The sequence below is a fragment of the Trichosurus vulpecula genome, chromosome 1, assembly GCF_011100635.1.
Source record: "Trichosurus vulpecula isolate mTriVul1 chromosome 1, mTriVul1.pri, whole genome shotgun sequence".
Taxonomy (NCBI): Eukaryota; Metazoa; Chordata; class Mammalia; order Diprotodontia; family Phalangeridae; genus Trichosurus; species Trichosurus vulpecula.
Window position 1 is genome coordinate 38,923,826 of NC_050573.1, and position 26,020 is coordinate 38,949,845.

The window sequence follows — 26,020 nt, forward strand, 5'->3', positions numbered from 1 at the left end:
GTGGGGGTAAGCTCCCCCAAGCAGAAACTCTTTCTGTTCCCATACATAGTAAGTGCTTAATAAGTTCCCGTCACCTGACTGCTCCCAGCTCACAGATTTGGGGCTGGACGGAGTCTTGGAGATGACAACCCAGGGAGGAGGCTGCAGCCCTTGGGCAGGCCATGGAGCCCTTCTTAGAGTCACAGTTTTAAATGCATAAACTAAAACACAGGCTCGCAAAGGAAACCGATCATAGTGAAATAAAGACGCAGGTTTTGGGTTTTCTTTTTTTTTTTTGGCAGCCAAGTTTAAGCAACTTGAAATCCATGCAAAGGCTAAGGGGTACATGGACTGCAACCTAAAAATCCTGGACCTAGGGCAACCCCATCATTTTACAAGAGGGGCAAGCAAGGCCCAAGGACGTAACAGGCCTCATCTAAAGCGCACAGGCTCGAGGTTCACAGCTGGAAGCTGCCTGATCCAGCTCCCTCATACAGAGGACATAGAGGCCTCAGGAGCAGAGACCCACCCATGGCCATGAGGCAGCACCAAAGGCAGCACCTCCAGACAGATCCAGGCTTTCTGATGCCCAAACCAGCCCTCCTTCCCCTGGCCTGGCCACGGTGAAGCAGAGGCTGAGTGACCTCTCTGGGAATCACAACACAGTCCTCGAGCTTGCCGACTGGCCACGAGCTCCTAGAACTCCATCCCTGCGTGAGAGGCTCTCCAGCTACAATCACTTCCACAACACTTGGACCCTCTGAACAAGGAGGCCTCAGGGTAGCAGGCTGGGTGGGTGAGTTCTCACTGGGCTCCCCTGAGACCTCCCTGCTGCCTCTGCTGGGTTGGTCTGAAGGTCTCAGGTCCTGCCTGGGCCAAGGAACCATCCCTCATCAACCTTGTGTGTGTGTGTGTGTGTGTGTGTGTGTGTGTGTGTGTGTGTGCATCTGCGTGCGCGCATGTGTGTGTCTGCGCACATGCAGGTATGCAGGTATGTGCAGTCTCAAAAGTCCATGTAATGAGTTGAATGAAACAGGCAGGACCCTGCTCAGAGCCCACCTCAGGCTGTGGCCTGAACCTTTCCCCCCACCCCGGATTCCTCCTGTGATTTCAGGAGGCAGGGAATTCCTGGTGAGAAACCACTTTCGACCAATGCCAACACCCCTTCTCTTTGATCAGATCTTAAGAGAGCTTCCTGGGGACACTGAGAGCTTAAGTGCCATATTTAGATTCTCCAGTGGTCCATGCCTTGAACTGTGATCTTCCTGGCTCCCATTCCCTCTCTGTCCACTCTGCCATTCTGTCTATCTAGACCAAAGAGAGACAAAGTGCTTGGGGGTGGGGGGAGGAGATAGAGACTAATGCCTGAGGACTCCCGTCTTCTGGACTCTGAGGTCAGCTTCCTATCCCCACTACTATTTCCTGCACATAGTAGGCACTTGATAAATGCTGAAGGAAGGAACAGAAGTACAGAAGGTAGCTTAAGCGGCTCAGAGACAGACAGAAACTGACCCTCCACAGTCAGAGGCAGAAACGAGGTTCCACCCTGCCTGTGCTCCCCACGTATCCAAGGGGCCACTGTCAGGGGGAGGCAGGGCGCGGCGGGGAGAAAGCAAAGGCGAGGCCAGGGATGGGGACAGGGGTCGGCACCGAGTCACTCGCCCTCTGTGGAGCTCAGTTTCCACCCCTTTGCAAAGACCACATGACCCAATGGTTAAGCAGGGCCTAAAAGCCTGGTCTCTTGCCTTCTATCTAGGATTCCTCCCACTAGACCACAATCATGTCTCAGCAGCAATCAAGGAAGAGCAAAGGGCCTGGGCAGAGAGGAAGGATGCAAAGAGGACCAGAAATCCCCTCTCCTGCCTCTGACACAGGGAATGGGGGTGGGGGTGGGGAAGACCTCCTTCCCTGGTGACATGAAAGATTTAGCGTGGCTCATTATCAATAACCTCCACTTCCCTATATATCCTACCCCTGGCCACCAGCACCTCGGTGTTACAGTGAATAGACACACTGGATCTAGACTGAAGACCCAAGTTCAAATCCTATCTCAGGCATTTAGTAGGTGCGTCCCCCTGGGCAAGCAGCCACTGCACCTCTCTCAGGTTCAGTCTCCTGACTTGGAAAATGGGGCTAATAGAACCTACCTCCCAGAGTGGACCAAATGCAATAACACATGTACAGCACTTTGCAACCTTTAAATCAATACACAGATCCTAGCTCTGATCAGTATTTACTATTGTTATAACAAAGGATAAGAAAGAGAAAACCAGGTCAGCAAAAGTGACCAACTTATCAAGTCTGGCATTCTGTGCAGTGTTCTGCAGCTAAATTTTGACTGCTGCCACCAGACTGACCTCCTCCTGCTCTTAGACATAGATGCTTGGGAGAATCCAAATCTAGAAAGACATTACCACTCCAGTTGCTGAAATTTCCCGCCACCCCTGCCAGCGAGATGCCAAAAGATGGGCCACTCACGTCACTGAATGACCAGTGTCAAGGGAGCCTCCCCAACTCATTTCCTCTCCCATCCTCACCGCGTTCCCATGGCCAACACCTCTCACCCCCAGCTAGTACCATTTAGAAAAGTCAAACTCAACCCTGGAAAAGAGCTGAGAATGGGTGTGAAGTAGTGACCAGCTCATCAGACACAACGGATGACCTTTTTTTTCCTCTCTTAAATCAAACCACAAACTTTTATTACAAGGGACATTTCCCTGCATAGGGGAAAGAAATGAGAGTGACATAAAGCCGCCTCTTGGAGAGACTCACCCAATTCTGCGCTCTGCTGAGGGGTGGCGGCCTCTTCGTTGTTAGCCTCGTTAGCCATCGAGCGGGTGATGCGGCCCTTTCGTCTGCCCTGGCTGTTGGCGGTCTTTCGACCTTTGGAAGCGACTGCTTCCTTTTCATCGTTGTCCTCTCCGGAGGTGTCATCCGTCTTCTCCCTAATGAGGAGTCCGGAAGAGAAAGGAGGCTTTATGTCAGTCATGAAAAACACACGAGGGTCATGCAAGTCTCAAAAACAAAATCAGGCTATAGACAATAACACAACAACAAGAAACAACTATAGCACTTCAAGGTTTGTGAAGCACCTTACAACTCTCCTCCCTCTATCGGTGACGACAACCCGGGGGGGGTGCCATCCTTATCCTCATTTTATAAATGAGTTCGTTCTAGACACTCTCTCAGGTCCCTCCAGCTCCACAGTTAGGATGCTGGGCATTCATTTCAGCGGGTACGTTCTCCGCTGATGAGCCACAACATGGTCCTCGCCCCGATGCCTTCCATTCCCAAACCAACAAACCCTTGGTAAGTGCCTCCCATCTGCTGGGTGCTGTGCTGGGAGCTGGGGACACAGAGACAAAACCAGTGCCTGTCCTCAGGAACCTTACCCTCTGCCCAGCTCACAGGTCTAGTGGGGCCGTATCTCTTAGGAACCTAGATTTTGATCAGGAAGGCACCCCAAAGGGCTGCCATTTAGAGCCAACAGAACTAGACTGGAACACTTGAGTGGGGGAGGGCAGGGCTAGGACCCAAGTATCAGGTGAGCAGACTTCCTGGAGGGTTATCTGCAAGGCTTTTAATGAGATCCATGTAACCCGAGAGCCAGATGGGAGCCTAAGAGTTCTCTCCCGTCCAAAGCCCTCATCTGATGGAGGAAGGGAAGGCCCACAGGGGTACAGAAGTGCACAGATCTTGGAAGATCTCAGAGGACATCTGCTCCACACGTACAACCCCCAGCCTGGTTTTATGGAGGACAAGACGAGGGCCCAGAGAGGAGAAGCGACTTCAGGGTCATCTACCAAATTAGCAGAAGAGTGGGGATGAGAGCCCCAGTGGTGGCAGAACACTAGGTTTGGGTTTGACATGGATTTGAATCCTGCCTGCAAGTCCGGGGAAGTCACTTCTCTGTGGGCCTGAGCTTCTTCATCTGTAAAATCAGGAAAACTGGTCTAGATGGAGTCTGCTGTCCCTTCTAGATCTAAAGCTATGACCCTCTGGGGGCCTGAGCTTCATCCTCTTTAGAACTAGGTGTCTGGACGAGATGGCCTCCGAAGGCCCCTCTGACTCTGAAATCTATGACCCAATGAATTTCTGGGGGCCTTTGAAAATGAAGGTGTTGGCATCCATGACCTCTGAGATCCTGCTGGCTCCAGAGGCTGACTCCAAGCCTGGGGCTCTTTGCACCATCCCCATAAAACAACGTGAAGCCCAGCTGTGTGAGGGGGTGAGGACAGGCAAAACTGTGCCAGGGGATTGTTTGGGGGGAGATGCTTTCCTGGGAGCCAAGATTCTAAGGGTGTCTAAGCGTCTTCCAGGGACCAGGGCTTCTGCAAGCCTGCCACAGGGCGGTTTAATGCAGGGCCACCGAGATTTATCATGGGCTCCTCCTCATTCATCTTCCTGAAAGGCCGGTGCTGGTAACCGTCTGGGAAGACGGCATGTAATGAAGCCAGATGTTCTTTTAAGCTGTGCTGCCGGGCCCATTACAGGGACCAAACGGTCTCTGCCTGCCAACCTTTCCCAGCAATGAATCTCACCCGGCCCCATTCTGCCGAGACTGTGGCAGGCACGGAGGCCACGGCTGCCCCCAACCCTGGGCTGGGCCTCAATCTGGAAGAGCTCAAACTGACATCAATCATTCTGGAGGTGAGGGCTCTGCCTGGGCCGCCGCACACCTATTTCATTCTGCTCTGACTAGCTCTAATCTAGTCCTCGCCCCCACCCCAATCTCAGGAGATGAAGCCAGTGGGGTGGGGATGGGGGGGGCGGAGAGGAGAGGGAAAAGTTCCAAAGCCATCGCCTGGATTTATTAGTCTGAGAGGAGAGCAGGAATGAGCAATTCACTCAGAGGTCTCTGGGGGATTTAAGAAAGAGAGGGCAGGGGATGGGGAGAGGGAGCCGGAGGAAGGCTCAGATCAGGAGACAGGGAGAAAATAGGGGGGAAGAGGAGGGGAAGGGAGAGACAGAGACACAGAGAGTCAGAGACAAAGAGACACTGAGAAAGAAAGGGAAAGGGGAAAGAGAATGGGGGAAGAAGAGGGGAGGAGTCAGAAGAGAAACAGAAATACACTGAAAAAGAGAGGGAGAGAATGCGGGGAAGAGACAACACACAGTCATTGATAAAGAGGGGAGAAGGGATAGGAGAGGGGAAGGGAGGGAGATAGCAGGGAGGGGTGGGGAGAGAGATTGGAGAGAGGGAGAGAGGAGAGAGAAGAGATAGAGAAATTGGAGAGTGAGAGAGAAATTGGAGAGAGAGAGAGAGAGAGAGAGAGAGAGAGAGAGAAGAAAGAAATTGGAGAGAGAGAGAAATTTGAGGGAGAGAGGGGGGAGAAAGAGAAAGAGAAAGTGGGGAGAGAGAAGAGAGACACGGGAGAGATGGGAGAGAGGGAGAGGGGGAGAGAGAGAGAGATTGGAGAGAAAGGGGGAAGAGAGACACAGAGAGAGACAGAGACATAGAAAGAGGGAGAGCCAGAAGAAGGGGGAAAGGGAGGGAGAGAGAGGCAGAGACAAAAACAGAGACCACCAGGCCTCTCCTCCCATCCTGGGGGTTACTACCCAGGCTGTCTGTGGATGGGATGAGCACAGAAAGACCACTCAGCATAAGCCATCCCAAAGGGCATGCCCTGGCAGGCCCTGGGCCCAAACACTGTTGGGCGGGGCTGCCTCGGCCCCGGCCCTGCACCCTGGGGAGGCTTGCTCACTTGGTCAGCTCTTCTTTGTCGTTCTCGGCCTCTGGTTTGTCTTCCTCCTTGTCTGTCTCCTTCTCTTTCTCCTTCTCCTCCTTCTCCTCCTGGTTGCCTCGGGGCATCTGCTGCTGCTGCTGCTGCTGCTGCTGTTGCTGGGAGAGAGGGGAAGGGAAAGGGAGAAGGGTGAGGCAGGTGAAGCTTTATCCCTGGGACAGACTGTTAGTAGAGTGGATGGACAGATCTGGCCTTGGAGCCTGGAGACCCGGGTCTGCCATCATGAGAACGTGCAAGAAAGGGTCACAGTACAAGTCAGCCAGGACGAGGAGGGAATAAATATTTGGTGACTTTTCATCAGGACTCATCCCAGCCAGGCTGGGCCTGTCTGCCTCAGTTTCCTCAACTGTAAAATAGGGCACCAAATTCCCGGGGCTGTTGTGAGGATCAAAGGACATATATGTAAAAGCTCTCAGCACTTAAGAAATGCTTGTTCCCTTCCCTTCACCCCTCCCCTCTCCTCCATGAGTTCAAGCCCATTCAGGGTTGACCAGCTGCACACTGGTTCCAATCACCCCCTCCCCCATCCCCAAAGACAGAGAAACAGAAAACACTACACATGGTGAGGGGCCTGGCACACAGTAGGTGCTTAATAAATGCTTGTTGACCATTGACTGACCCATCCTGGCTTTTCAGCCAGGCCACAGGAATATACCTGAGTAGAAAACACAATCGCGGAATTCTAAAGGTTGGGTAAGACCTGAGCGGCCATTTGGGTCCACCAAGCCCAAAAAGAATCTCTTCTATGCCACACCCAACAAGCAACTGCTCTGCTTGCAGCCATCTAAACTGTGGGTCGCACCTATGGTTCCCCAGTTATTCTCTAGCTAACGGTCAAATCTAACCACCCTGTACTAGGTACGGGAATCCAACCAACACAGAAGCAATGGACGCCCCTGGGGGGCTCCCAATCTAGCTGAGGAAAGCAAATTCCCCTCCTGGTGATGAGAGAGAGAGAGAGAGAGAGAGGGAGGGAGAGAGATGGGGAGGGAGAGGGAGGGAGGGAGAGAGGGGAGAGAGAGAGAAAAGTATGCCCGGCAGGAGAGATGCTGAGCTGTGAGACGCAGATGAACGGCACCCAGAAAGGACGCAGCCTCTCACACGCCATCGGAACACACCACATTCACCGGAGACTTCAGTTCAAGAACCTTTTGGTAATGGAAGCCAAATTTAAAGACAAATTTAGAGTCAATGTAAGTAAGTCAATCAAGGCAGTCAGCTATTACTGATCACCTACTATGTGTCAAGGACTGTGCTAAGCACAGGGGACACCGAGATAAGAGACAATCCACTGACTAGGGGAAGAGACAACACATTCATAGATAAATCGATACAGACGGTACACGCCAGAAATGCTCGGGGATGGGGGTGGGGGATGGGTAGTAACAACTCAGGGAGTGCTGTCTCTGGCTGGATGACTAGGTGTCAGGTGGGTCACAGAGGGGATTCTTGCTAGATGGAGCTGGATGACCTGGGGAGGCCCCTGCAGCTCTGAGATGCCTCTTCCAAGCCCCTCAGTGACCTCTCGATATCATCTCTCCATCCTGGATGTTTCTTCCCAGGATCAACATCAGGACCCACCCCAGCTCACAGAGACCCTCTCTTCCTTCAAGCTGCAGCTCAAGTACTCACTCATTCATTACCTTCTGCTTGAAACCCTTCCCGCTCCCCGCTCCCCGCTCCCCCCTCCCCCTCCCAAATCGAAATTTCATTTTGGCCAATCCTTGAACCCTCAGTGTCTGGTCCTTCTCGTGATCGGAAGGCTAGGTCACCAGAAGGAGAGTCCATGGACATCCTCAGCCTTTGCTGGCCATGGCCGGCCCTTGCAGAAGCATTCCAGGCAGGATCTTTATCCCCCTAGCGCTGACCCCAGAATGTTAGCGGGAGGGAAAGGTCAGCGCTCCAGGAACATGGGGCCAAATGCGACTCCCCAGAACAGCTTATCTGCGTGCCCTTATTTCTTCACCTCCTCAGGATCGATGAACCTGTATATTGATTTTCTAAACTCTTACGTAGGTAAAGGTGATCTCCCCTGATCTAAAAAAGGCTCCCTAAGGACAAAGACTGTCTCCTTCTTTGTCTTTCCCACCACAGTGAGGCAGCACACAGCAGGTGCTTAATAGAGGCACAGAATTAAATTACTGAAGGGACCCTCTCTCTAATTCGGTAGATGACATATGAGAATTGTTCTAGGCTGCAACATTTATTTTTCTGTAGCCAACCTGGCGCAGAGCCACCCTGAGCTTACCGAGGCCAGCCCTGGGAGGACAGACTTATCGCCAGGCCCCTCCTGGGTACCTTTCTAGCCAGACGAGGCCTGCCAGGAGATGAGCTCTGCTGGCACTGCCTCGGAGAAGCCAAGGTCATCTATGCGTTCAGATGAGGCATGGGGGGACGGCGGTGGCAAGAGCCCCAGAGGGTCCCTGAACTTGACTTAGTGATCCAGTTCCCTCGCAGGCACACCCCAGAAAGAGATGTTACAAAAAAAATTAAGTAGCCCTAAAAGTAAGAAAGTTCACCTGCTTGCTAAATGTAGGGGGCTTCATTCACATCCCCTGATGTCGGTATCCTGGAGATGCTTGGCTCTGCAGACAGAGGAACTGGGTTTAGATCCTGCCTCCAACACTTACCTATGTGACCCTGGGCAAGTCCACCCACCTCCTTCCACATCTATAAAAGGAAGCTATGGGACAAGACCACTTGTAGGGTCCCTCACAGCTCTCGATCTATGATCCCATGATCCTTCACTCCCAAGCCTCTCCGAACACCACCATCGCCAATGTCCTCTGCACCCCAATTCCTCATCCAGATGGAGCCCCAGGAGGAATGACGTGGGGCCAGTACAGAACTCCCTCCATGCCTGCTGCCCCACTTCCCTGAAGCTCGGGCTGCCTTCTTCCTCAGCACACATGGCAATTACTCGGCCATGTGAAGGCACTTCCCACACTAGACAGCCAAACTGGCCCATCTTTCCATTCAGCCATGCCAAGAGAAATAAAGACAAATGGGCAAAGAGGCCTTTTAATGGGGGGGGGTACCAAAGGCAATTTCTTTTTGGGGGGAGGGGGTCATGAAAAACAAATTCTGTAGACGACCCAACGCCGGCTAGTGAGTAACTCCCTTTTTTTGCCTCGGCTCTCAAACCCAACAGTAACAAGCCAACCTCATTTTAAAACAAACAAAACCCTGAAAAAACTGTGCTGTTACCTGCTGCTCCCCTCCCCAGTTCACATCTCTATTCCCTTCCTCTTCCTTCAAATGAATTTATTATTTAGGACTTGGCTGAGCACACAGTCAATCTGCATGCAATTCGTATGAAAGAAGAAGAAGAGGAGGCAGCGCCCGCTCAGAAATCACTGATGCCATGATTAACAACAGGAGCCTGCGGGCAGCTCCAGCCTCTGCCGACAGCCCGGCCCGGGCCTCTGCTTTCTTCTCCCAGAGCCAGCCGTTCCAGGGAGTTTTCAGAGGGAAGAGAAATGGGGCCTCCAATGGAGTGGGGGGGCAGGGCTTTGCCCCTCTGGCCAGAGCCAACTTCTTCCCCTACCCATTCGATGGTGACCATTCCCACCCTTCAGATGAGGAAACAGAGGTCAAGAGGCCTGCGACTATGAGATAATATAATAACTTTGTGGACCGAAAAGGCCTTTATAAATGTTGGCTGCTGTAACTACTAGTACTGCTACCGGGCCTATTGATGGCGGTGGCAATGGTGGTAGCGGTAGTTATGATAGCCGTAGCAGTGGTAGTAGTAGTGGCGGTGGTGGTGTTAGGAGTAGTAGTGGTGGCGGTGATGGTGGTAGTAGTAATGGCGGTGGCAACAGTGGTGGCAGTGGTAGTAGTGGTACTGGTAGTGTTAACAGGAGTAGCAGTGATGGTGGTGGTGTTAGGAATGGTAGTGGCGGTGGCAGCGGCGGTAGTGGTAGCGGTAATAGGGTTACTGCTCAGGGTCTCTCTCACACTCACAGCTAGTGACGTATCAGAGCTGTCATTTAACCCTAGGTCTCAGAACTCCAAATTTAGTTCTTGCTAATGCAATCTCGCCCTACAAAATTTTTTTTGAAATCTTTAATAACTATATGCATGGCTTTCAGGATGAGGCAGATACAACCCTGTCCAGCTGCCGGGGCAGGAACGGACTGGCAGCTCCGCATAGTACTGGGTTAGAGGGAGAGGACCTGAGATCAGATCTAACCTTTGCCACTACACGTATGACACTGGCAGCTTACTTCCTCTCTGTGGTTCTCAGTTTCCTGATCTGTAGAACAAGGGAGATTCCACTGGCTGATGGCTAAAGTTTCTTCCAGCTCTCAATCTCTGGTTTTTCTAGAATTTGCTCCTGAAGAAGTCAGATACGTGGTCAGGAAGATCAGGTCTCACACACTTGCCAGCTCTGTGACCTTTGCCAGGTCACTTCAGCTGTTTCTTTTTCTGTAAAATGAAGGGGCTGGAATCTTCCTGGCCTCTTAGGCCTCTTCCAGATCTAAATCTGGGAAGACACAAGCAACGGATGCAAGAAAAGGCCAGGACCCAATCCCTGGGGGTGGCAAATGTCAGGCAGAGAGATGACGCAGCACTGAGTCCCTCCAGTGTGAGCCCCGCTGACCCCTGGCCTCCCATGGAGCAGAGACGTGGGCTCCCCAGAGCCTGCCAGGGGCTTTCCGGCCACCAGGTGCGGCTGCCTGTCGGAGCTGCTGTGCTCAAAATAACCCTGGCCTTTGGGGCCCTAAGGAGAACCCTGCCCCAGGGTCACTCTCCCCAAGCAGGCGCAGTGGTGCCCACACAGATGCTCCTTCCTCCGTGCCCTCCAGGAGTGCCGTTCCACCCAGCATGGATCAACCAGGATCCCTGCTGGCATCCATGACCCAGCCAAACTGACTGGTGGCCACCACAACCTGGAGATTCTCTTCCTAATTTTCCACAGGCTACAGAACCCTGGCCACATGCCATCCTCCCACCACAGAGCCGGCCTTCAAGTCACATTCAGCCCTCTGGGCTGCAGGCCAACCTTCTCTCCCCACCAATCAACATTTATTATGTGCCTACTGTGTGCCAGGCACTATTGAAAGTATGGGGTTTACAGAGAAAGGTGAAAGATAGTCCCTGCCCCCAAGGGGCTCCCTAGGCTCTTTCTCCAACCGAGTCAACTGTGCTGTGTCCTTGTCTCCTCTGTGGGAACCCGAAAAGTGCCTGTGGCTCAGAATTGTGCAGGACCCTCAGAGGCCACCCGTATCCAGCCCAAGCCTGAGTGAGGACCGGTCTGACAAGGGGTCACCAAGCCCTGGTCTGCAGGAGGCAGCAATGACCACGAGGGACGCGTGGCTGCAAAGGGCTAGAGGCGCCTGCTCTGATCATGCCAGCTTTACAGACGAAGAAACTGAGGCTCAGAATTATGAGTCCCGACTAGAAGTTGGTCTTTCCAAGTCTGAGTCCAGAACTCTACCCACTACGCCACCTAGAGGCCATGTGGGAGAAGACACAAGTGTGGTCCCAGGCTAGTCCAGTCTGGTGCCTCCTCTCTGCCTCCCCTCCCTCTCCTCTCTCTCTCTCTCCCTCCCTCCCTCCTTCCATATATAGGGGAATCCTTGCGGCCTCCGTGCAGCTCCCACCCACTGCTTCAATCTTGTCCAGGAGTCTCTGGGCCCTTTCTCTTCCTCTCTATCTCAGGGCCCTGAATCTGCTCTGCTCCAGGGTCCGTCTCTCCAGTTTCCTTAACTGATGCTTGTATGGAAAGACCCAGAGGCCCTTTCCTTCCTCCGCTGCTTCTCTTCTCTGCCTGGTTACACCCAATGCTTCCTTCAAGTCTCAGTCTGAGTTTGCCTCCTCCACAATGCCTTCCTGGAATGCTCACCTGTCCTCTGAGCTTACTTACCATGTGCACATAATGATGATAATAATAATTAACATTTACTCAAAGGCCCCTGGGTGGCACAGTGCACAAAGTGCCAGGCCTGGAATCAGGCAGACTCATCTTCCTGACTTCAAGTCTGGCCTCGGACATTTACCAGCTGTGCAACCGTGGGCAAGTCACTTCACCCTGTTTGCCTCAGTTTCCTCATCTGTAAAATGAGCCGCAGAAGGAAACAGCAAACCACTCTAGATCTTTGCCGAGAAAACCCCAAATGGGGTCACAAAGAGTCAGACCTGACTGAAAAATAACTGAACACACAGCATTTATTAAGCACCTACTGTGTGCCAGGCACCATACTGAGTGCTTTACAATTACTGTCTCATTTAATCCTCACAGTAACCCCAGGAGGCAGGTGCTGTTTAAAGATGAGGAAACTGAGACAAACAGAGGTTAAGTGACTTCCTCAGGGTCACACTAGGTCACACTAGGACATATCTGAAGCTAGACCTGAATTCAGGTCTTCCTGACTCCAAGTCTGGCTCTCTACCCACTGGGCTACCCAACTGCCCTCCTCTTGTGCTTCAGACATAATCCTTGGTTATCCGCCTCCTACACAAAGCCCGCAGCTCCATGAGGAGGCCATTTCCTCCCTTCATTCAATGGCCCAGTGAGCCCTTGAAGTCACAGGTAACGCAACATCATGACAAAAGCCACCAAGAGGCTGCCGGCTCTCATCTGGACGTCGAGCCCAGCCAGAGGCTCCCCCAAATCCACCTTCCTCCTACTCTCTTATGGACCCCGAGTCAGTCCACTGCTTGCTCTAAGTGACCAGTCCTATCCTTTACACCTGGCCTAAGGGATAGCATGCTGGCCTCAGAGTAGGGACGCATCCAATGTCTACAGGCTGGGCATCCCTGAACATCCCAAAAGTCTCAGGGAAGTTTTAAGCTTCTACACTTTCGGGACGCCCTGTGTAAAGTCACCTAGTCAGTCCATAAACATTTATTAAGCACCTACTATGTCCCAGGCACTGAGAGGCAAAAGACAGTGTGTGCCACCGAGAAGCTCGCAATCTAACAGGGGGAGACACCGCACAGATGACAACATACAAATGAGATCGAGCCGGGAGAAATGGAGATGGTCAATGGAGGGTGGGCACCTGCATTAGAGCAGCCTCGGGAAAAGCTTCCTGTAGAAGGTGGGATTCAGGCTGGGGATTAAAGGAAGTCAGGGCGGTCAGGAACAGGACATGAGACAGAGCCTCCCAAGAGAAAATGCCCAGAGCTGAGAAAGGCAGAGTCTTGCTCGTGAACGGCCATCACTGGATGGAAGAGAATGTATCAGGGAGTAGGGTGTTAAGAGGACTGGGAAGGCAGGAGGGGGCTGGGTTAGGAAGGGCTTTGAATGCCACGCAGAGCGCCCCTATTTTATCCTGGAGCTGTAGGGGGTCAGCCACTTTGGTGGCTGACAGGAGGAAGGGCTGGAGTGGGGGAGAGACCTGAGGCAGGCAGGCCTACCAGCTGCTACTGCCATAGTCCAGGCATGAGGTGAGGTGGGCCTGCCCCAGGGTATCAAAGAAGAGAGGGGAGTATATTTGAGAGATGTAGCAAAGGTGAAATTGACAGGCAGTGGCACCTTGGATAGAGGAGGGGCATGGGGTGAGGAGGACAGCTAAGAAGAGAGTAAGAGCAAGGAAGTGGGGGCGGGGGCAGAGCCAAGATGGCAGCAGGAAAGCAGGGACTTGCGTGAGCTCCCTGCCAGGTCCCTCCAAAAACCTATAAAAAATGGCTCTGAACAAACTCTAGGACTGTAGAACCCACAAAATAGCAGAGGAAAGCAGGGATCCAGCCCAGGACATCCTGGATGGTCGCTGGATGAGGTCTATCATGCACTGAGTGGAGGGGAGTGGAGGGGAGCAGAGCCCAGCGTGGGCGATGGCAGGACCAACCAGACAGGGAGCTGGGCGGAGCGAGCCCTAGCGCCCTGATTCAGTGAGCTGCAGCAGTTACCAGACTTCTCAACCCACAAACACCAAAGACAACAGAGAAGGTTAGTGGGAAAAGTTGTGGGCCACAGAGTTCACATTTCGGCCACCACCCGAGGGGCAGTGGGGGTGGTGCAGCTACAGAACTACAGCTGTAGTTACTTCCGACCCCAGGCCCACCTGGTGGGAGGAATTAAGTGGCAGATCTGAGCAGGAATGCAGAGCCTGCTGAAGATTTGTCAGGTCTGGGTTGGCGGTTCTTGGGGAAGGAGGAAGGCTGGTGTGGCAGAGCTGGCTGTATAGAAATACCTCTGAAATCAACGGCGCATCCCCTCAAGCTTGGAACAAAGTACTTTCTGCTCTACAAGCAGTCATACCCCAATGAAAAACTCAAGAGTCAAGTAAGTTGGCTGGGAACATGGTCAGGCAGCGAAAACGCACCCAGATTCAGTCTCAGACTTTGGAATCTTTCTTTGGTGACAAAGAAGACCAAAACATACAGCCAGAAGAAGTCAACAAAGTCAAAGAGCCTACATCAAAAACCTCCAAGAAAAACATGAACTGGTCTCAGGTCATGGAAGAGCTCAAAAAGGAGTTGGAAAAGCAAGTTAGAGAAGTAGAGGAAAAATTGGGACGAGAAATGAGGATGATGCAAGAAAACCATGAAAAACAAGTCAATGACTTGCGAAAGGAGACCCAAAAAAATACTGAAAAAAATATTGAAGAAAACAACACCTTAAAAAGTAGACTAACTCAAATGGCAAACGAGCTCCAAAAAACCAATGAGGAGAAGAATGTCTTGAGAGGCAGAATTAGCCAAATGGCAAAGGAGGTCCAAAAGACCACTGAAGAAAATACTACCTTATAAATGAGATTGGAGCAAGTGGAAGCTAGTGACTTTATGAGAAATCAAGAGATTATAAAACAGAACCAAAGGAATGAAAAAGTGGAAGACAATGTGAAATATCTTATTGGGAAAACCACTGACCTGGAAAATAGATCCAGGAGAGATAATTTAAAAATTATTGGACTACCTGAAAGCCATGATCAAAAAAAGAGCCTAGACATCATCTTTCAAGAAATTATCAAGGAGAATTGCCCTGATATTCTAGAACCAGAGGGTAAAATAGAAATTGAAAGAATCCACAGATTGCCTCCTCAAAAAGATCCCAAAAAGAAAACTCCTAGGAATATTGTTGCCAAATTCCAGAGCTGCCAGGTCAAAGATAAAATACTGCAAGCAGTCAGAAAGAAACAATTTGAGTATTGTGGAAAAACAATCAGGATAACACAGGATCTAGCAGCTTCTACATTAATGGACTGAAGGGCTTGGAATACGATATTCCAGAGGTCAATGGAGCTAGGATTAAAACCAAGAATCACCTACCCAGCAAAACTGAGTATCATGCTCCAAGGCAAAATATGGACTTTCAATAAAATAGGGGACTTTCAAGCTTTCTCAGTGAAAAGACCAGAGCTGAATAGAAAATTTGACTTTCAAACACAAGAATCAAGAGAAGCATGAAAAGGTAAACAAGAAAGAGAAATCATAAGGGACTTACTAAAGTTGAACTGTTTTGTGTACATTCCTACATGGAAAGATGATGTGTATGATTCATGAGACCTCAGTATCATAGTAGCTGAAAGGAATATGCATATATATGTGTATGCATATATATACATATGTGTGTGTCTGTGTATGTATATGTGTAGGTGTGTGTATATATATGTATATATGTATATACATATATATACATAGAGAGAGAGAGAGACAGAGGGCACAGGGTGAGTTGAATATGAAGGGATGATATCTAAAAAAATAAAATCAAATTAAGGGATAAGAGAGGAATATATTGACAGAGGGAGAAAGGGAGAGCTAGAATGGGGTAAATTATCTCACATAAAATTGGCAAGAAAAAGTGGTTCTCTAGGAAGGGAAGAGGAGGCAGGTGAGGGGGAATGAGTAAATCTTGCTCTCATCAGATTTGACCTGAGGAGGGAATACCATATTGGGTATCTTACCCCACAGGAAAGAAGGAGGAAGAAGATAAAAAAGGGGGGATGATAGAAGGGAGGGCAGACAGGGGGAGGAGGTAATCAAAAACAAACACTTTCAAAAAGGGACAGGGTCAAGGGAGAAAATTCAATAAAGGGGGATAGGTTAGGAAGGAGCAAAACATAGTTAATCTTTCACAACATGAGTATTGTGGAAGGGTTTTACATAATGATACGCATGTGGCCTATGTTGAATTGCTTGCCTTCTTAGGGAGGGTGGGCGGGTAAGGAAGAGGGGAGAGAATTCGGAACCCAAAGTTTTAAAAACAGATGTTCAGAAAAAACCAAAAAAAAGGTTTTACGTGCAACTAAGAAATAAGATACACAGGCAATGGGGCATAGAAATTTATCTTGCCCTACAAGAGAAGAAGGGAAAGGGGGATGGGAGGGGAGTGGGGTGACAGATGGGAGGGCTGACTGGGGAACGGGGCAACCAGAATATATGCCATCTTGGAGTGGGCGGGAGGGTAGAAATGGGGAGAAAATTTGTAATTCAAACTCTTGTGAAAATCAATGCTGAAAACTAAATATATTAAATATATTAAATATTAAAAAAAGAGAGAGGAAGTGGGGGCACTGAATGTAGATGACCTTCTCAGAAAGTTAAGCCACAAAAGGAAAGAGAACTTTGGGATGAAAGTTAGAGGGACAGATGGATCAATTGAGGGTTTTTTGAGGAAGGAGGAGGTATGAAAGAGCTGCGTGTCATCACGTAGGCATCAAGGAAGCAGCCAAAAGATACTTCTTGGTTTGTAAAACATGTACCGGCACATTTGATAATTGAAATGACCCTGTAAAGTTAGAAGCATCTGATCTGTCATCATTCTCACAGGAACATGGGATCACTGATTTAAAGCGGAAAGGGACTTTTGAAGCCATCTGATCCACTTGCCTCATTTTGCCAATGAGGAAACCCAGGCCTAGAGAGGTGAAGTAAGTTGCCAAGGGTCACACAGATAAGAATTTATATAGGCAGGATCTGAACTCTAGTCCTCTGACTCGACTGCCCAAATGTCCTTCCACTGTACAAAATTTCTGACTCCACTGTACATATGAGTAAGCTGAGACTCGGGGACATGAAGGAAAATGACAATGGTCATGCACCTAGTAAATATTAAGGGTGGCATCTGAACTTGAGTTTCTGACTCCTGAATATTTTTCTTACTGCATACCAAGTATGTTACTGATCATATCTCATTTAATCCTTAGCAAGAGAGAATAACTATGATGACTTTCAAATGGTAAATTGCTATATAGATTTGACTCATTATTCTCGTTCCAGATGGGTAAATTTGGACTCGGAGAAGTTAAGGACCATCTCAGGTCACACTGTGAGGAAGGGGTGACAGTGACCAGGGTCACCTGATTCTAAGGCTACCGGGTCCTCTTTTGACTCTCATAGCCTGCTTCTTTTATGGCTTCTTAAAAAGGAAGATGGGAGGCGGAGGGCATGCCTTTTAAAAGTCCATCTGAATTACCAGGTGTGATGACAAATCCCCTGCATCCAGGGAGACTGAGGCTGGCAGATTTCTTGAGCTCAGGAGTTCTGAGCTGCAGTAGGAGCTAAAGCCAATCCCAATATCTACATTAAGTTTGGCATTAATATTTGAGCCCAGGAAATGGAACCACTGGATTATCTATAAAGGAAAGGAACAAGCATTTATTAAGGGCTAACTATGTGCCAGGTACCATGCTATGTGACAACAGCAGAATTCGCCCAGAAATGAGTAGAAGCATCAGGCCTGAATTTCCAGCCTGACTGAAATGAGGAGACCTAGTCTTTACTAAAAATAACTAAATGAAGAAAATAAAATAAAGCCCATTTGAATATCCTGGAAATGGTTTTATAGCTGTCCAATGAAATGTGAAGTATTCTTACTGCTATCACCAAAATGTCAAGTAGAGTGACTTTATATAGCAATTAAGGTTTCCTGGGGGGGCCTTTATTCTGAGGCTAAATTGTTTCCATTGAAGCTATGAATTAGAGGGGAAAGGGAAGAAGTGTTAGATTTGGCCCTTAGTTTTAATAAATTATTTTTCACTGGGAGAACCACATCGTCAACCAACGTTTACAAAGTACCCACGACCGGCTAGGTACCTACTGCTAAGGTTAATGAGATGATTCTGAATGCTAAAGGGAAATTATAGAGAGAAAAGAGAGGAGCTCAAATTTCCTGGGAAAGCGATTGTTGATTTCTCTCTGTGTGGCTTTTCTTGATGACACCTGAACCAAGAGAACCTTCCTTCCAACCCCAAATCTTCCTAAATTTGAAGGCGGTAAGCAAGATCCACCGGCGGTGATATATTTAATTATGATCTGCTGCAGCAGCATATTAAAGGTCACATTTGTGCGGCTGTAGAAACTATATTTATTGGTGCATGTCATTGCAGATGGGGGAGCTTCTGTATAATTGACGGGTGCATTTAGGGTGATTAAAAAGCAAAGTTTTATCCTTTTAAATTATTATAGCTTTATAATCGATGTCTCTTTGCATTTGGGACACACTGCTGGTCACACCAATTTATTTAGTACCAAATCCTTGGTCAGAAAACTTGGATAACTTCATTATTTTGGGAAAATTTGTTGAATTTTCCAAATGAATCTGCTGTTTCTAGGAATTTATTGCAGGAACAAAAAGGGATTGCATGTACTGTCTCACGCCAGTCACTGATTATTTCATGGAGAGGCAATGTGGCGGCTTAGAATCAGGAGAGACCTAGATTCAAATCCTGCCTTGGACCTTGCACACAGATTACCTAACCTCTGCAGACCTCGGGGCTGCTGCAAAGACCTGACAACATAATGCATATGGAATGTTTTGCAAATCTTAGTGAGAGAGAGAGAGAGAGAGAGAGAGAGAGAGAGAGAGAGAGTGTAAGCTATCATCACCATCTTCACTACTGTTAATCACTATCACCATTCCCCAGCTAGCAACATAAAGTGATAGAGATGGAGGGACCAAATTTCCTATTTCCCCTCCCCTCCACAGGGCTGAGCACAGTCATCGCACAATAAAGAAACCAAATGCTGTATCCTCCTCTCCTCCACCCCCTTGTGGATTATAAGCTCCTTGGGGGCAAGGCTTTCTTTTAGGGGGGAAAGGGAGGAGAGTGTTTATATCTTCAGTGCCTGACCCACAGTTGGCCCTTAATGCTTGAGTTGAATCCCTGGTGCTATGAGTAAAACAGACCCTGCTTCCCAGATCTCACAGTCTGATGAGTGGATGAGGAGGGCCAAGTGCATGACCCAGACCATCCATCTTTCAGGAGGCCAAAGAAGGGAAGGATCCGATTGGATTGGGCAAGAGGTGGAGTGGAGGGAGTGTTTGGAGAGGGGATGGACAGGCTGGGCTGGAATGAGAACAGATCTCTACATCCCCTGTGGAGCCTGCCCTGGCCCACCCAGCCACCAGGGTCTTCCTTGGTCACCTCGTATCTGCTTTATATAGACCACAAGACCTTAACTTTTTTTTTGATTTAATGCCCTTTGGCAGTCAGTAAAATCTGTAAGATGACAAACAAAATCCATTACGAACGAGCTCAAAGATGCCAGATTCAGAACCACAGGTAGATACCGCGGTAAGGACGTGCTGTGCTCCCTGAGGGCAGGATAATTTGCTGAGGCAAGTCTAGGAGCAAAGGAACCACATCATAACCTACTGGCCAGAATACAGAGTGAAGATTTTTAAGAAAAGTCAAACTTTATAACACAATTCACCGTGCATCTGTGGACGTGGGAGTGCAGAGACTTGGCATCTATTTCCAGAGTTTTTTGATTCATGAAGATGAACTAACCATCACAAAGTCAGCAGGTGAGCATAGGCTTCCTTGTCTTGCTGTAAACATGTGGGGGAAACATGAACCTGGGATGAAGGTTATGGTCTCCAGGGCAAATATTTAGGGGGAAAAGGGTAAATGGTGAGAAAAAAACCACTTTAAATATCGATTAAAACCTTTTAAAGTTTGTTTTGCACTTTTTTGGGGGGGGGAATCATTTGTTTTGAAATGCTTTTCCCAAAAATGCTTTGGTCTTTTGTGAGGGCCAGTTTTCTGACAAATGGAAAGGAGATCATTTGTAAAAGACAGACTTTTATACAAATCAGTGCCAGGATCAGAGGCTCCAGCCTCAGCGGGCAGAGGGAATCCTGATATCAATGACAGCTTTTATCATCATGACAAACTTCTTGTTCACAAAACAAAGTGAACTAATTCTCAAGATTCACCTTCTCTTCAAGGACAGTACAGGAATGGAAACATCCCCTCACTGCTATCAGGCAACCCCCAAGCAGGTACCACACAACAGTGAGCAGGGATCTGCTGAAATACAGCGGACGTCCTCGAAGACAGCCACGGTGCCTGGGACTGGAGAGGACACCCCCACACCTGAAAGTCCCCAAACCCTTGATGTCAGAAGACAAAGGAAGAGGGAAGGAGGAGGAGGAAGAAGAGTGAGGATGAGGTCTTCCTCAAGGCCCCTGACCCAAAGACTCACTGGGAATGAACCAACTGCTGAGGACCGAACCCCTGCAGGGAGCTGTGCCAGTCACCTGGCCCACATTAACAGCTGCTCCCTACACGAAGTATTCTCCAGTTGCTCCCAAACTCGGGGGCTTGTTAGCGAGATTACTCCAGCATCTGACTGGTCTGCTGGCTGGGAGGCCTCCCCGCCTAACATTCTCCATCTCAGTCTGGCTTTCTTTGATGTGGTTTGGCTCATCTGGTATTGGGGGGAGGGCGCAGCCCAGTCCCCCCTCTTGTCATATCACATTATCTGTCCCTGAATGGGCTTGGTTTTTCTTCTTAGAGCACTGGGGGTCACGTTTTTCTTCTTGCAGATAGGAACGGTCCATCGTTTGCCCACATCCACCCCAACCTGCATAGGGGGCATTTATTAATGCTACTATGACCCAAGAAGGAGCAGGTCAGGGCAAGAATTCTCCCTAGGAAAGAAATGGACACTAGGCCTTGGAGTCCAGGGGAGGGCTGGGTGAGGGTTGGGCCCACCCTTCCTCTCCTTACCCCTGCACCTTCACTTCAACTGAAGCCTAGGCAGGCAATTATAAACATCTGTTCACCTCTGCCTCCATTCTAAACAGACTCCTAATTAACTTGACTAAGCCCCCAGCCCTTCTTTATCCTGTGGACAACCAGCCAACGTCTTCAGGGGGACCATGCAACCAGGAAAATCAAAACAAACCACAGACACAAACTTCAAACCACCCAACCAACCCCTTGCCCCCTCCCCATCCCAGCAAAGAGGGGCTCTGTGACGATCTCAGGCCAAGAGCAACCGTGAGTTAATCTCTCTTGTTAGCCTGCCTTGGTGGAGAACGTACACGTACACGTACACATGTACGTACACACACACACACACACACACACACACACACACACACACACGTGTTCCCGTGAAAGATTAAACACAGCCTTGAAGCAATCTGGCAGGGCTCGCCTGCCAACTTTCTCAGACTACACTGGAGTGAGCTGTCAAATGATTTCATCCTCCAACGGGTATGGGGGGGGGACCTCAACAACACAGGACACCAGCAAATCCTTCCCTGCCTGACAAGTGCTTGACTTTCAATTCCCCAGCGTGGGAGGCGGCATGGAGAACACTAGCCGCTGGGTCATCCTAGTCCTTGCCCCCGAGGCTGCCCTGACTCACACACTGAGTCCCACTCAACAGTCATGGTGACCCCAGAAACAAGGGCATTCATCTGAGGAAGGGGAGAAGGACCGGAGAGGGAGGGGCCGAGAAACAGAGGAAGGACAGATGGAGACAGAGACGGGTGTGGAAAAGGGATGGAAAACACAGCGAAGAGGGGAGAGAGACAGCAGAAATAGGAGAACAGAGACAGAGATTAAGGAGGCACATGGAGAGAGAAATCTAGAGAAGTGAGGAAGGGAGACAGGGAGAGGAGACACCTCTGTAAAGCCAGGAGGGGGGGGGGCGGGGAGGGTGGGCAGATGGGGGAAGAAAGACTGGACAGGGGTAGAGAAAAAACAGAGCAGAGAAAAGAGAGGGTGAAGTGAATTGAGGCTAAGACAGAGAATGAAGGGGGAGGGAGAGAGAGAGAGATTGGAGTGGGGGAGGGAGGGAGAGAGAAAGAGAGAGAGAGAAACCAAGAACCCAAATGGGTGAGGAAGCCCGGCCCCTCCCGCAGCTGTTTACTTCCTCTTTTGAAAGGTCCAGTGGGAGCTGGTAGAGGGGAGGTGGTGGTGGGGGGGAGGTCACTCCTGTCTTTGTTTCCTGCCCTCTGGAGGCCTGTCCTCATCATTCAGAACGGCAGCAGGGGGACCCCCAGAACACGGCAGGGCTCCACCCCCCTTGGGCCACCCAAGCAGCACCACGGCCTTGGTATCCCCCAAGAGGCAGTGTCTGGCCTCAGGCCTTGTTCTCCAGGAGGAGGGGGCGACAGGCTTTCCTGTGCCCCGTCTCAAACTACATCTCCGATATCATCCCCCTCCCCAGGGAGGACAGCCCAATGTTCTCAGAACTGAACGTCCAGGGGAGAAAGGCTGGGGTGGGGTGGGGGGCTGGATAGAGACAGGGGAAGCACTTACTCTTAGCAAGAGGCCCCCCTCCACCTCATGGGTACCGCCACTGCCACTGAGCCCCATCGGGCGGGCTCCTCCTCGTCCTCCTCCTGGAAGGCCCTCCGCCCCAGCTCCGGCTGCCTTACATTCTCGGGCTCCCAGCGCTTCCTGGCGATTTGCATAGTTAAGCCGTAAACTGACCACAACATTCCTGCTATGATTTTGCAATGTACTGGAATAACGCGGTCGCTCACAGTCTATGAATCATAAGCTATAAAACCATCGCCCTCGTCACCGGGCGCACTTGGGGCTGGCTGACGCTGCCGCCCCAGCATCGCCGACGGTGATTCATCTTAGGGACCGGGCTGGGGGGCGTGTGTGGAAGGGGGCCTGGGATGTTCAAGACAGCCTGAGCCTCTCAGCCTTGGGACCTCAGAGGGATGATAGTTGACAGATGACTGCCCTCTGGCTGTGCCTGACCGCCATCCATCCCCCCCAGTCCTATGCATCCGTCCCCTCCAGGCTTTTCTACTGGAGCCCTCGAGGCCAGCGAGGCTGGGGGAGGTGCAGAAGAGAAAGCTGGACCCTGGGGAATTAACCCCAAAACTTCAGCCACTGGTGGTTGGGAGCCCTCCAAAACAGCTCCTGGAATTGTGACAAGGGTCCCTGGGGGAGAGCCCGGGCATGGAGGAAATATTCATATGGTGCCTACTAAGTGCCAGGCACTGGGCTAAGCTCATTTGAGTTTCACAACAACCCCACAAAGCCCAATTCAACAATAGCCAAATGGAGCGTTGTCCCTGCAATCCTGCAGCAGGTAAGTGGTGGGCCAACAGGGAGAATGTGTGACCTCTGGCTAAGGCTTAGGAGCCACCTCTGAGCTCAGCACCTCCCCCCCCAACTCACACTCACACTATTCTCTAAGAAAGCCAGACCTGTCCCACAAGGTGACTGATTCCTATGGAACATCCATAATGGAGATCAGAAGACTAGGTCACCCTTTATCTTCAAGAACCAGGATGACAGCAATGACTCACCCCACCCCCGACAGGAAGCACGCACTGAGTCGTTTTTCCTGTTTTGGGGAGGGGTCCGCATTCATTTCTCCCCTTGAGATGCCTGGCCAGGCCAGGATCACACTGGTCTGTGGCTTTATGCCCTGGTCGCCACCAGCATCAAAGCCTGACCTCACCAGAGACCCTGGTTACCATGATAATAACCGACCTAGAAATCACCTTGATGTTTGCAAAGCTGCTGACACGTACTAAAGCCTTATAACCACGTTTGTGAAACAGCTACCACGTGCATTAGTATCATCCCCAGCTTACAGATGAAGAAACTGAGACTCGAGACCACATAAACGACTCTGCCACACAGCCAGGGAATGTCAGAAGCTGAACGATGACAGTGAGGACATTCGTGCAACGACAGTGATCGCAGAGCATTTACCGCCCGTGATCGTACAGAAGCTGTCAGACGGCCCCCCTAGCTGGTCAGTACCAGAGACAGGGTGCGAACCCTAGCTCTTACACCTGTCCACCACACTACGACGCCCCTCTATCTTGATACAGCGTATGTATTTATGTATGTATGTACGTATCTATGCATATATACACAAATATATACTTGAATATTTGTGTGTGTATATATATCATGTCATATATAATACATGCAGTTATCCTTTCCACAATGTGACTTTCCCCATCGAGGTTCTGATATATTGTGGGCTGGCATAAAAATTTAAATTGGAATTTTAGGGAGTTTTGCAGAAGCCACAGACGATGTGAGAAGGCCAGCAGATGACACGGAAAAGGTTTAGAAACTCAGAAATGCACAAAATATATGTATAGTATTGTATAATGTCAACATATTTTACCTTTAATACCATAATAATGAAAACTTTTCTGGTATGAAGGGAAGGACAAAAAGTTTGAGGTGGATTTTCCAGATTATGGAGGCACCGCGCTCCTAACCCCCATGATATGGAAGGGATAACTGTATTGTATAATTATGTCTATATGAACATATAGATGGACATCCAGTGACCCAAGTCCTGGAAGGCCACCCCTCACCTCCAATCTCCCCATCATTCAGGGTTTACCGGCAAGACTCCCCTCCTCCAGGAAGCTTCCCTAGACCCAGCCCATCCTCCCAACCTAATAGTGACCCTTCCTTCCCTGAGTTCCTAATCTGCTTGCTGTCGGACCCTTGTCTCTGGAGATCTTTGCATTGGTAGATGAATGAGCCGCTATCACAGAGTGTCAGTATGGAACAAGGCCCCCTTAGCCCAACCTGTGTCTAAACAGAAATCTCCCTCTACAAAGGGGGGGGGGTCTTAACTGGAGGTTGGGAATTTTTTTTAACTTTGCTAACAGGAACCCTTACTGTTCCTCAAACAAGACACTGAATTTCCCATCTCCATGCCGTTACACTGGAGTCTTCCACACCAGGAACTCTCTTCCTCCTCATCTCTATTTCCTGGCTTCTCTCAAGTCCCCGCTAGAACCCCACCCTGTGCATGAGCCTTTTACCAGCCTCCCTTGATGAAGGTCCTTTCCCTGCTGACCACCTCCATGGATACATCTCGTCTGTATGTAGCTGTTTGCATGTTGTCTCCCCATTAGAACATAAGCTCCTTGAGGGCAGGGGCTGTTTTTGCCTTTCCTGGCATCCCCAGGGCTTAGCTCAGTGTCTAGCACACAGTAGGCCTTAATAAATGTTGCTTGATTGAATGACTGCAGGTACTTAACCTGCCTCAATAACGTTAAGGTCATCCGGACAGTGGTCTTGGGTTCGAATCCTGGCTGTGTGTGAGCTTTGGCAAGTTCCTCAACCTCTATGCGTGGGAGTCTGCTTGAGGGTAAAGCCATGGAGCCGCACTGGGTGATCCCTGAAGTTCCTGCTGCACCAGACAGACGGGGCTAAGTCTTTCTTAATACAGGCTAAGCCTCCTCATTCTGCTCAGTTTCTCACAGGGATCATAGCTCTTAAGCAGGGAGGGAACTGAAGGGCCATCTGGTCCAACCTCTTCATTTTACAGAGGAGGAAACTGAGGCCCCAAGGGAAGTCCTGCCTACCCAATGCCAGCCTGTCCTGTTGTGACTAGGCCAGGGTCTGCCCGATGCCCTAGGAAGGCGTGTGTGATTGGCCAGCTCCTCCCAGGGGCCCCTCAGGTGTTCTGGGTGGGCAAGCAGCTGGGTCAGACTCCACAGGACAGGGATGGCACCTCCAGAGATGCTCCAAGGCCCTGGGTCTCCAGGCATCATCTCCCTGGATGTTCCTTCATCTTCCTCTTTTTCACTGCATTTGATTTTTCTATTCATATACTTATTATCCAAGTTAATTTTCTCATGGGTCCTTCTTCCATCCCAAGCACGCGCTGCCATTTAAGGTCACGGAGGGCCTTTCCCCTGTGGCCACAGACAGGTTGCGTCAGTCACAGCTGGAGCCCCGGCCGCCCCAAATTTGGAGCCCAGACTGCTTCTCCCCATGGGGGCCCCAAGGGAACTTAACCTCGATACCTGGTAGGGAGGGGACAACAAGGATGGAAGAGAGGCCAAGGCAGGGGAGAGGAGGAGAGGTGTGGAATACGATAAGGAGGGAGGAGGAGACACACAGAGGAGGAAAGAGGGGGCAAGAGAAGGCAGAGCTACAGAGGGGGTGACTTAGACAGAGAGCAAGGAGAGGGGCAGGGGGAGGAGGGACTCAGGAAGGGAAGAAAGGCTGAGACAGGAGGAGAGACAGATAGGAGGCCCACAGAGAAGGAAGGCAGCAGCTGGGGAGGGAGGACGAGCCAGGAAGAAGTTCGGGGGACAAACAGAGCGAGGGGCCAGGGAGGAAAGGGGCTCCTTGTGCTCTGTCCTGGGAAGA

The 26,020-nt window shown here is 50.2% G+C and overlaps 1 protein-coding gene across 8 annotated transcripts in view; it reads right to left on the reverse strand.

Moving 5' to 3' along the window:
• The window catches only part of NCOR2 (nuclear receptor corepressor 2), a 376,514-nt gene that overhangs the window by 111,859 nt on the left and 238,635 nt on the right, over positions 1-26,020 (reverse strand). For all 8 annotated transcript variants that reach the window (XM_036753385.1, XM_036753345.1, XM_036753339.1 and 5 more), the window contains exons 15-16: positions 5,685-5,821; positions 2,752-2,924 (exon numbers count right to left, since the gene is read on the reverse strand). In XM_036753385.1, coding sequence (XP_036609280.1) covers positions 2,752-2,924; positions 5,685-5,821 — 310 coding nt within the window. The remainder of the gene's footprint in view (positions 1-2,751; positions 2,925-5,684; positions 5,822-26,020) is intronic.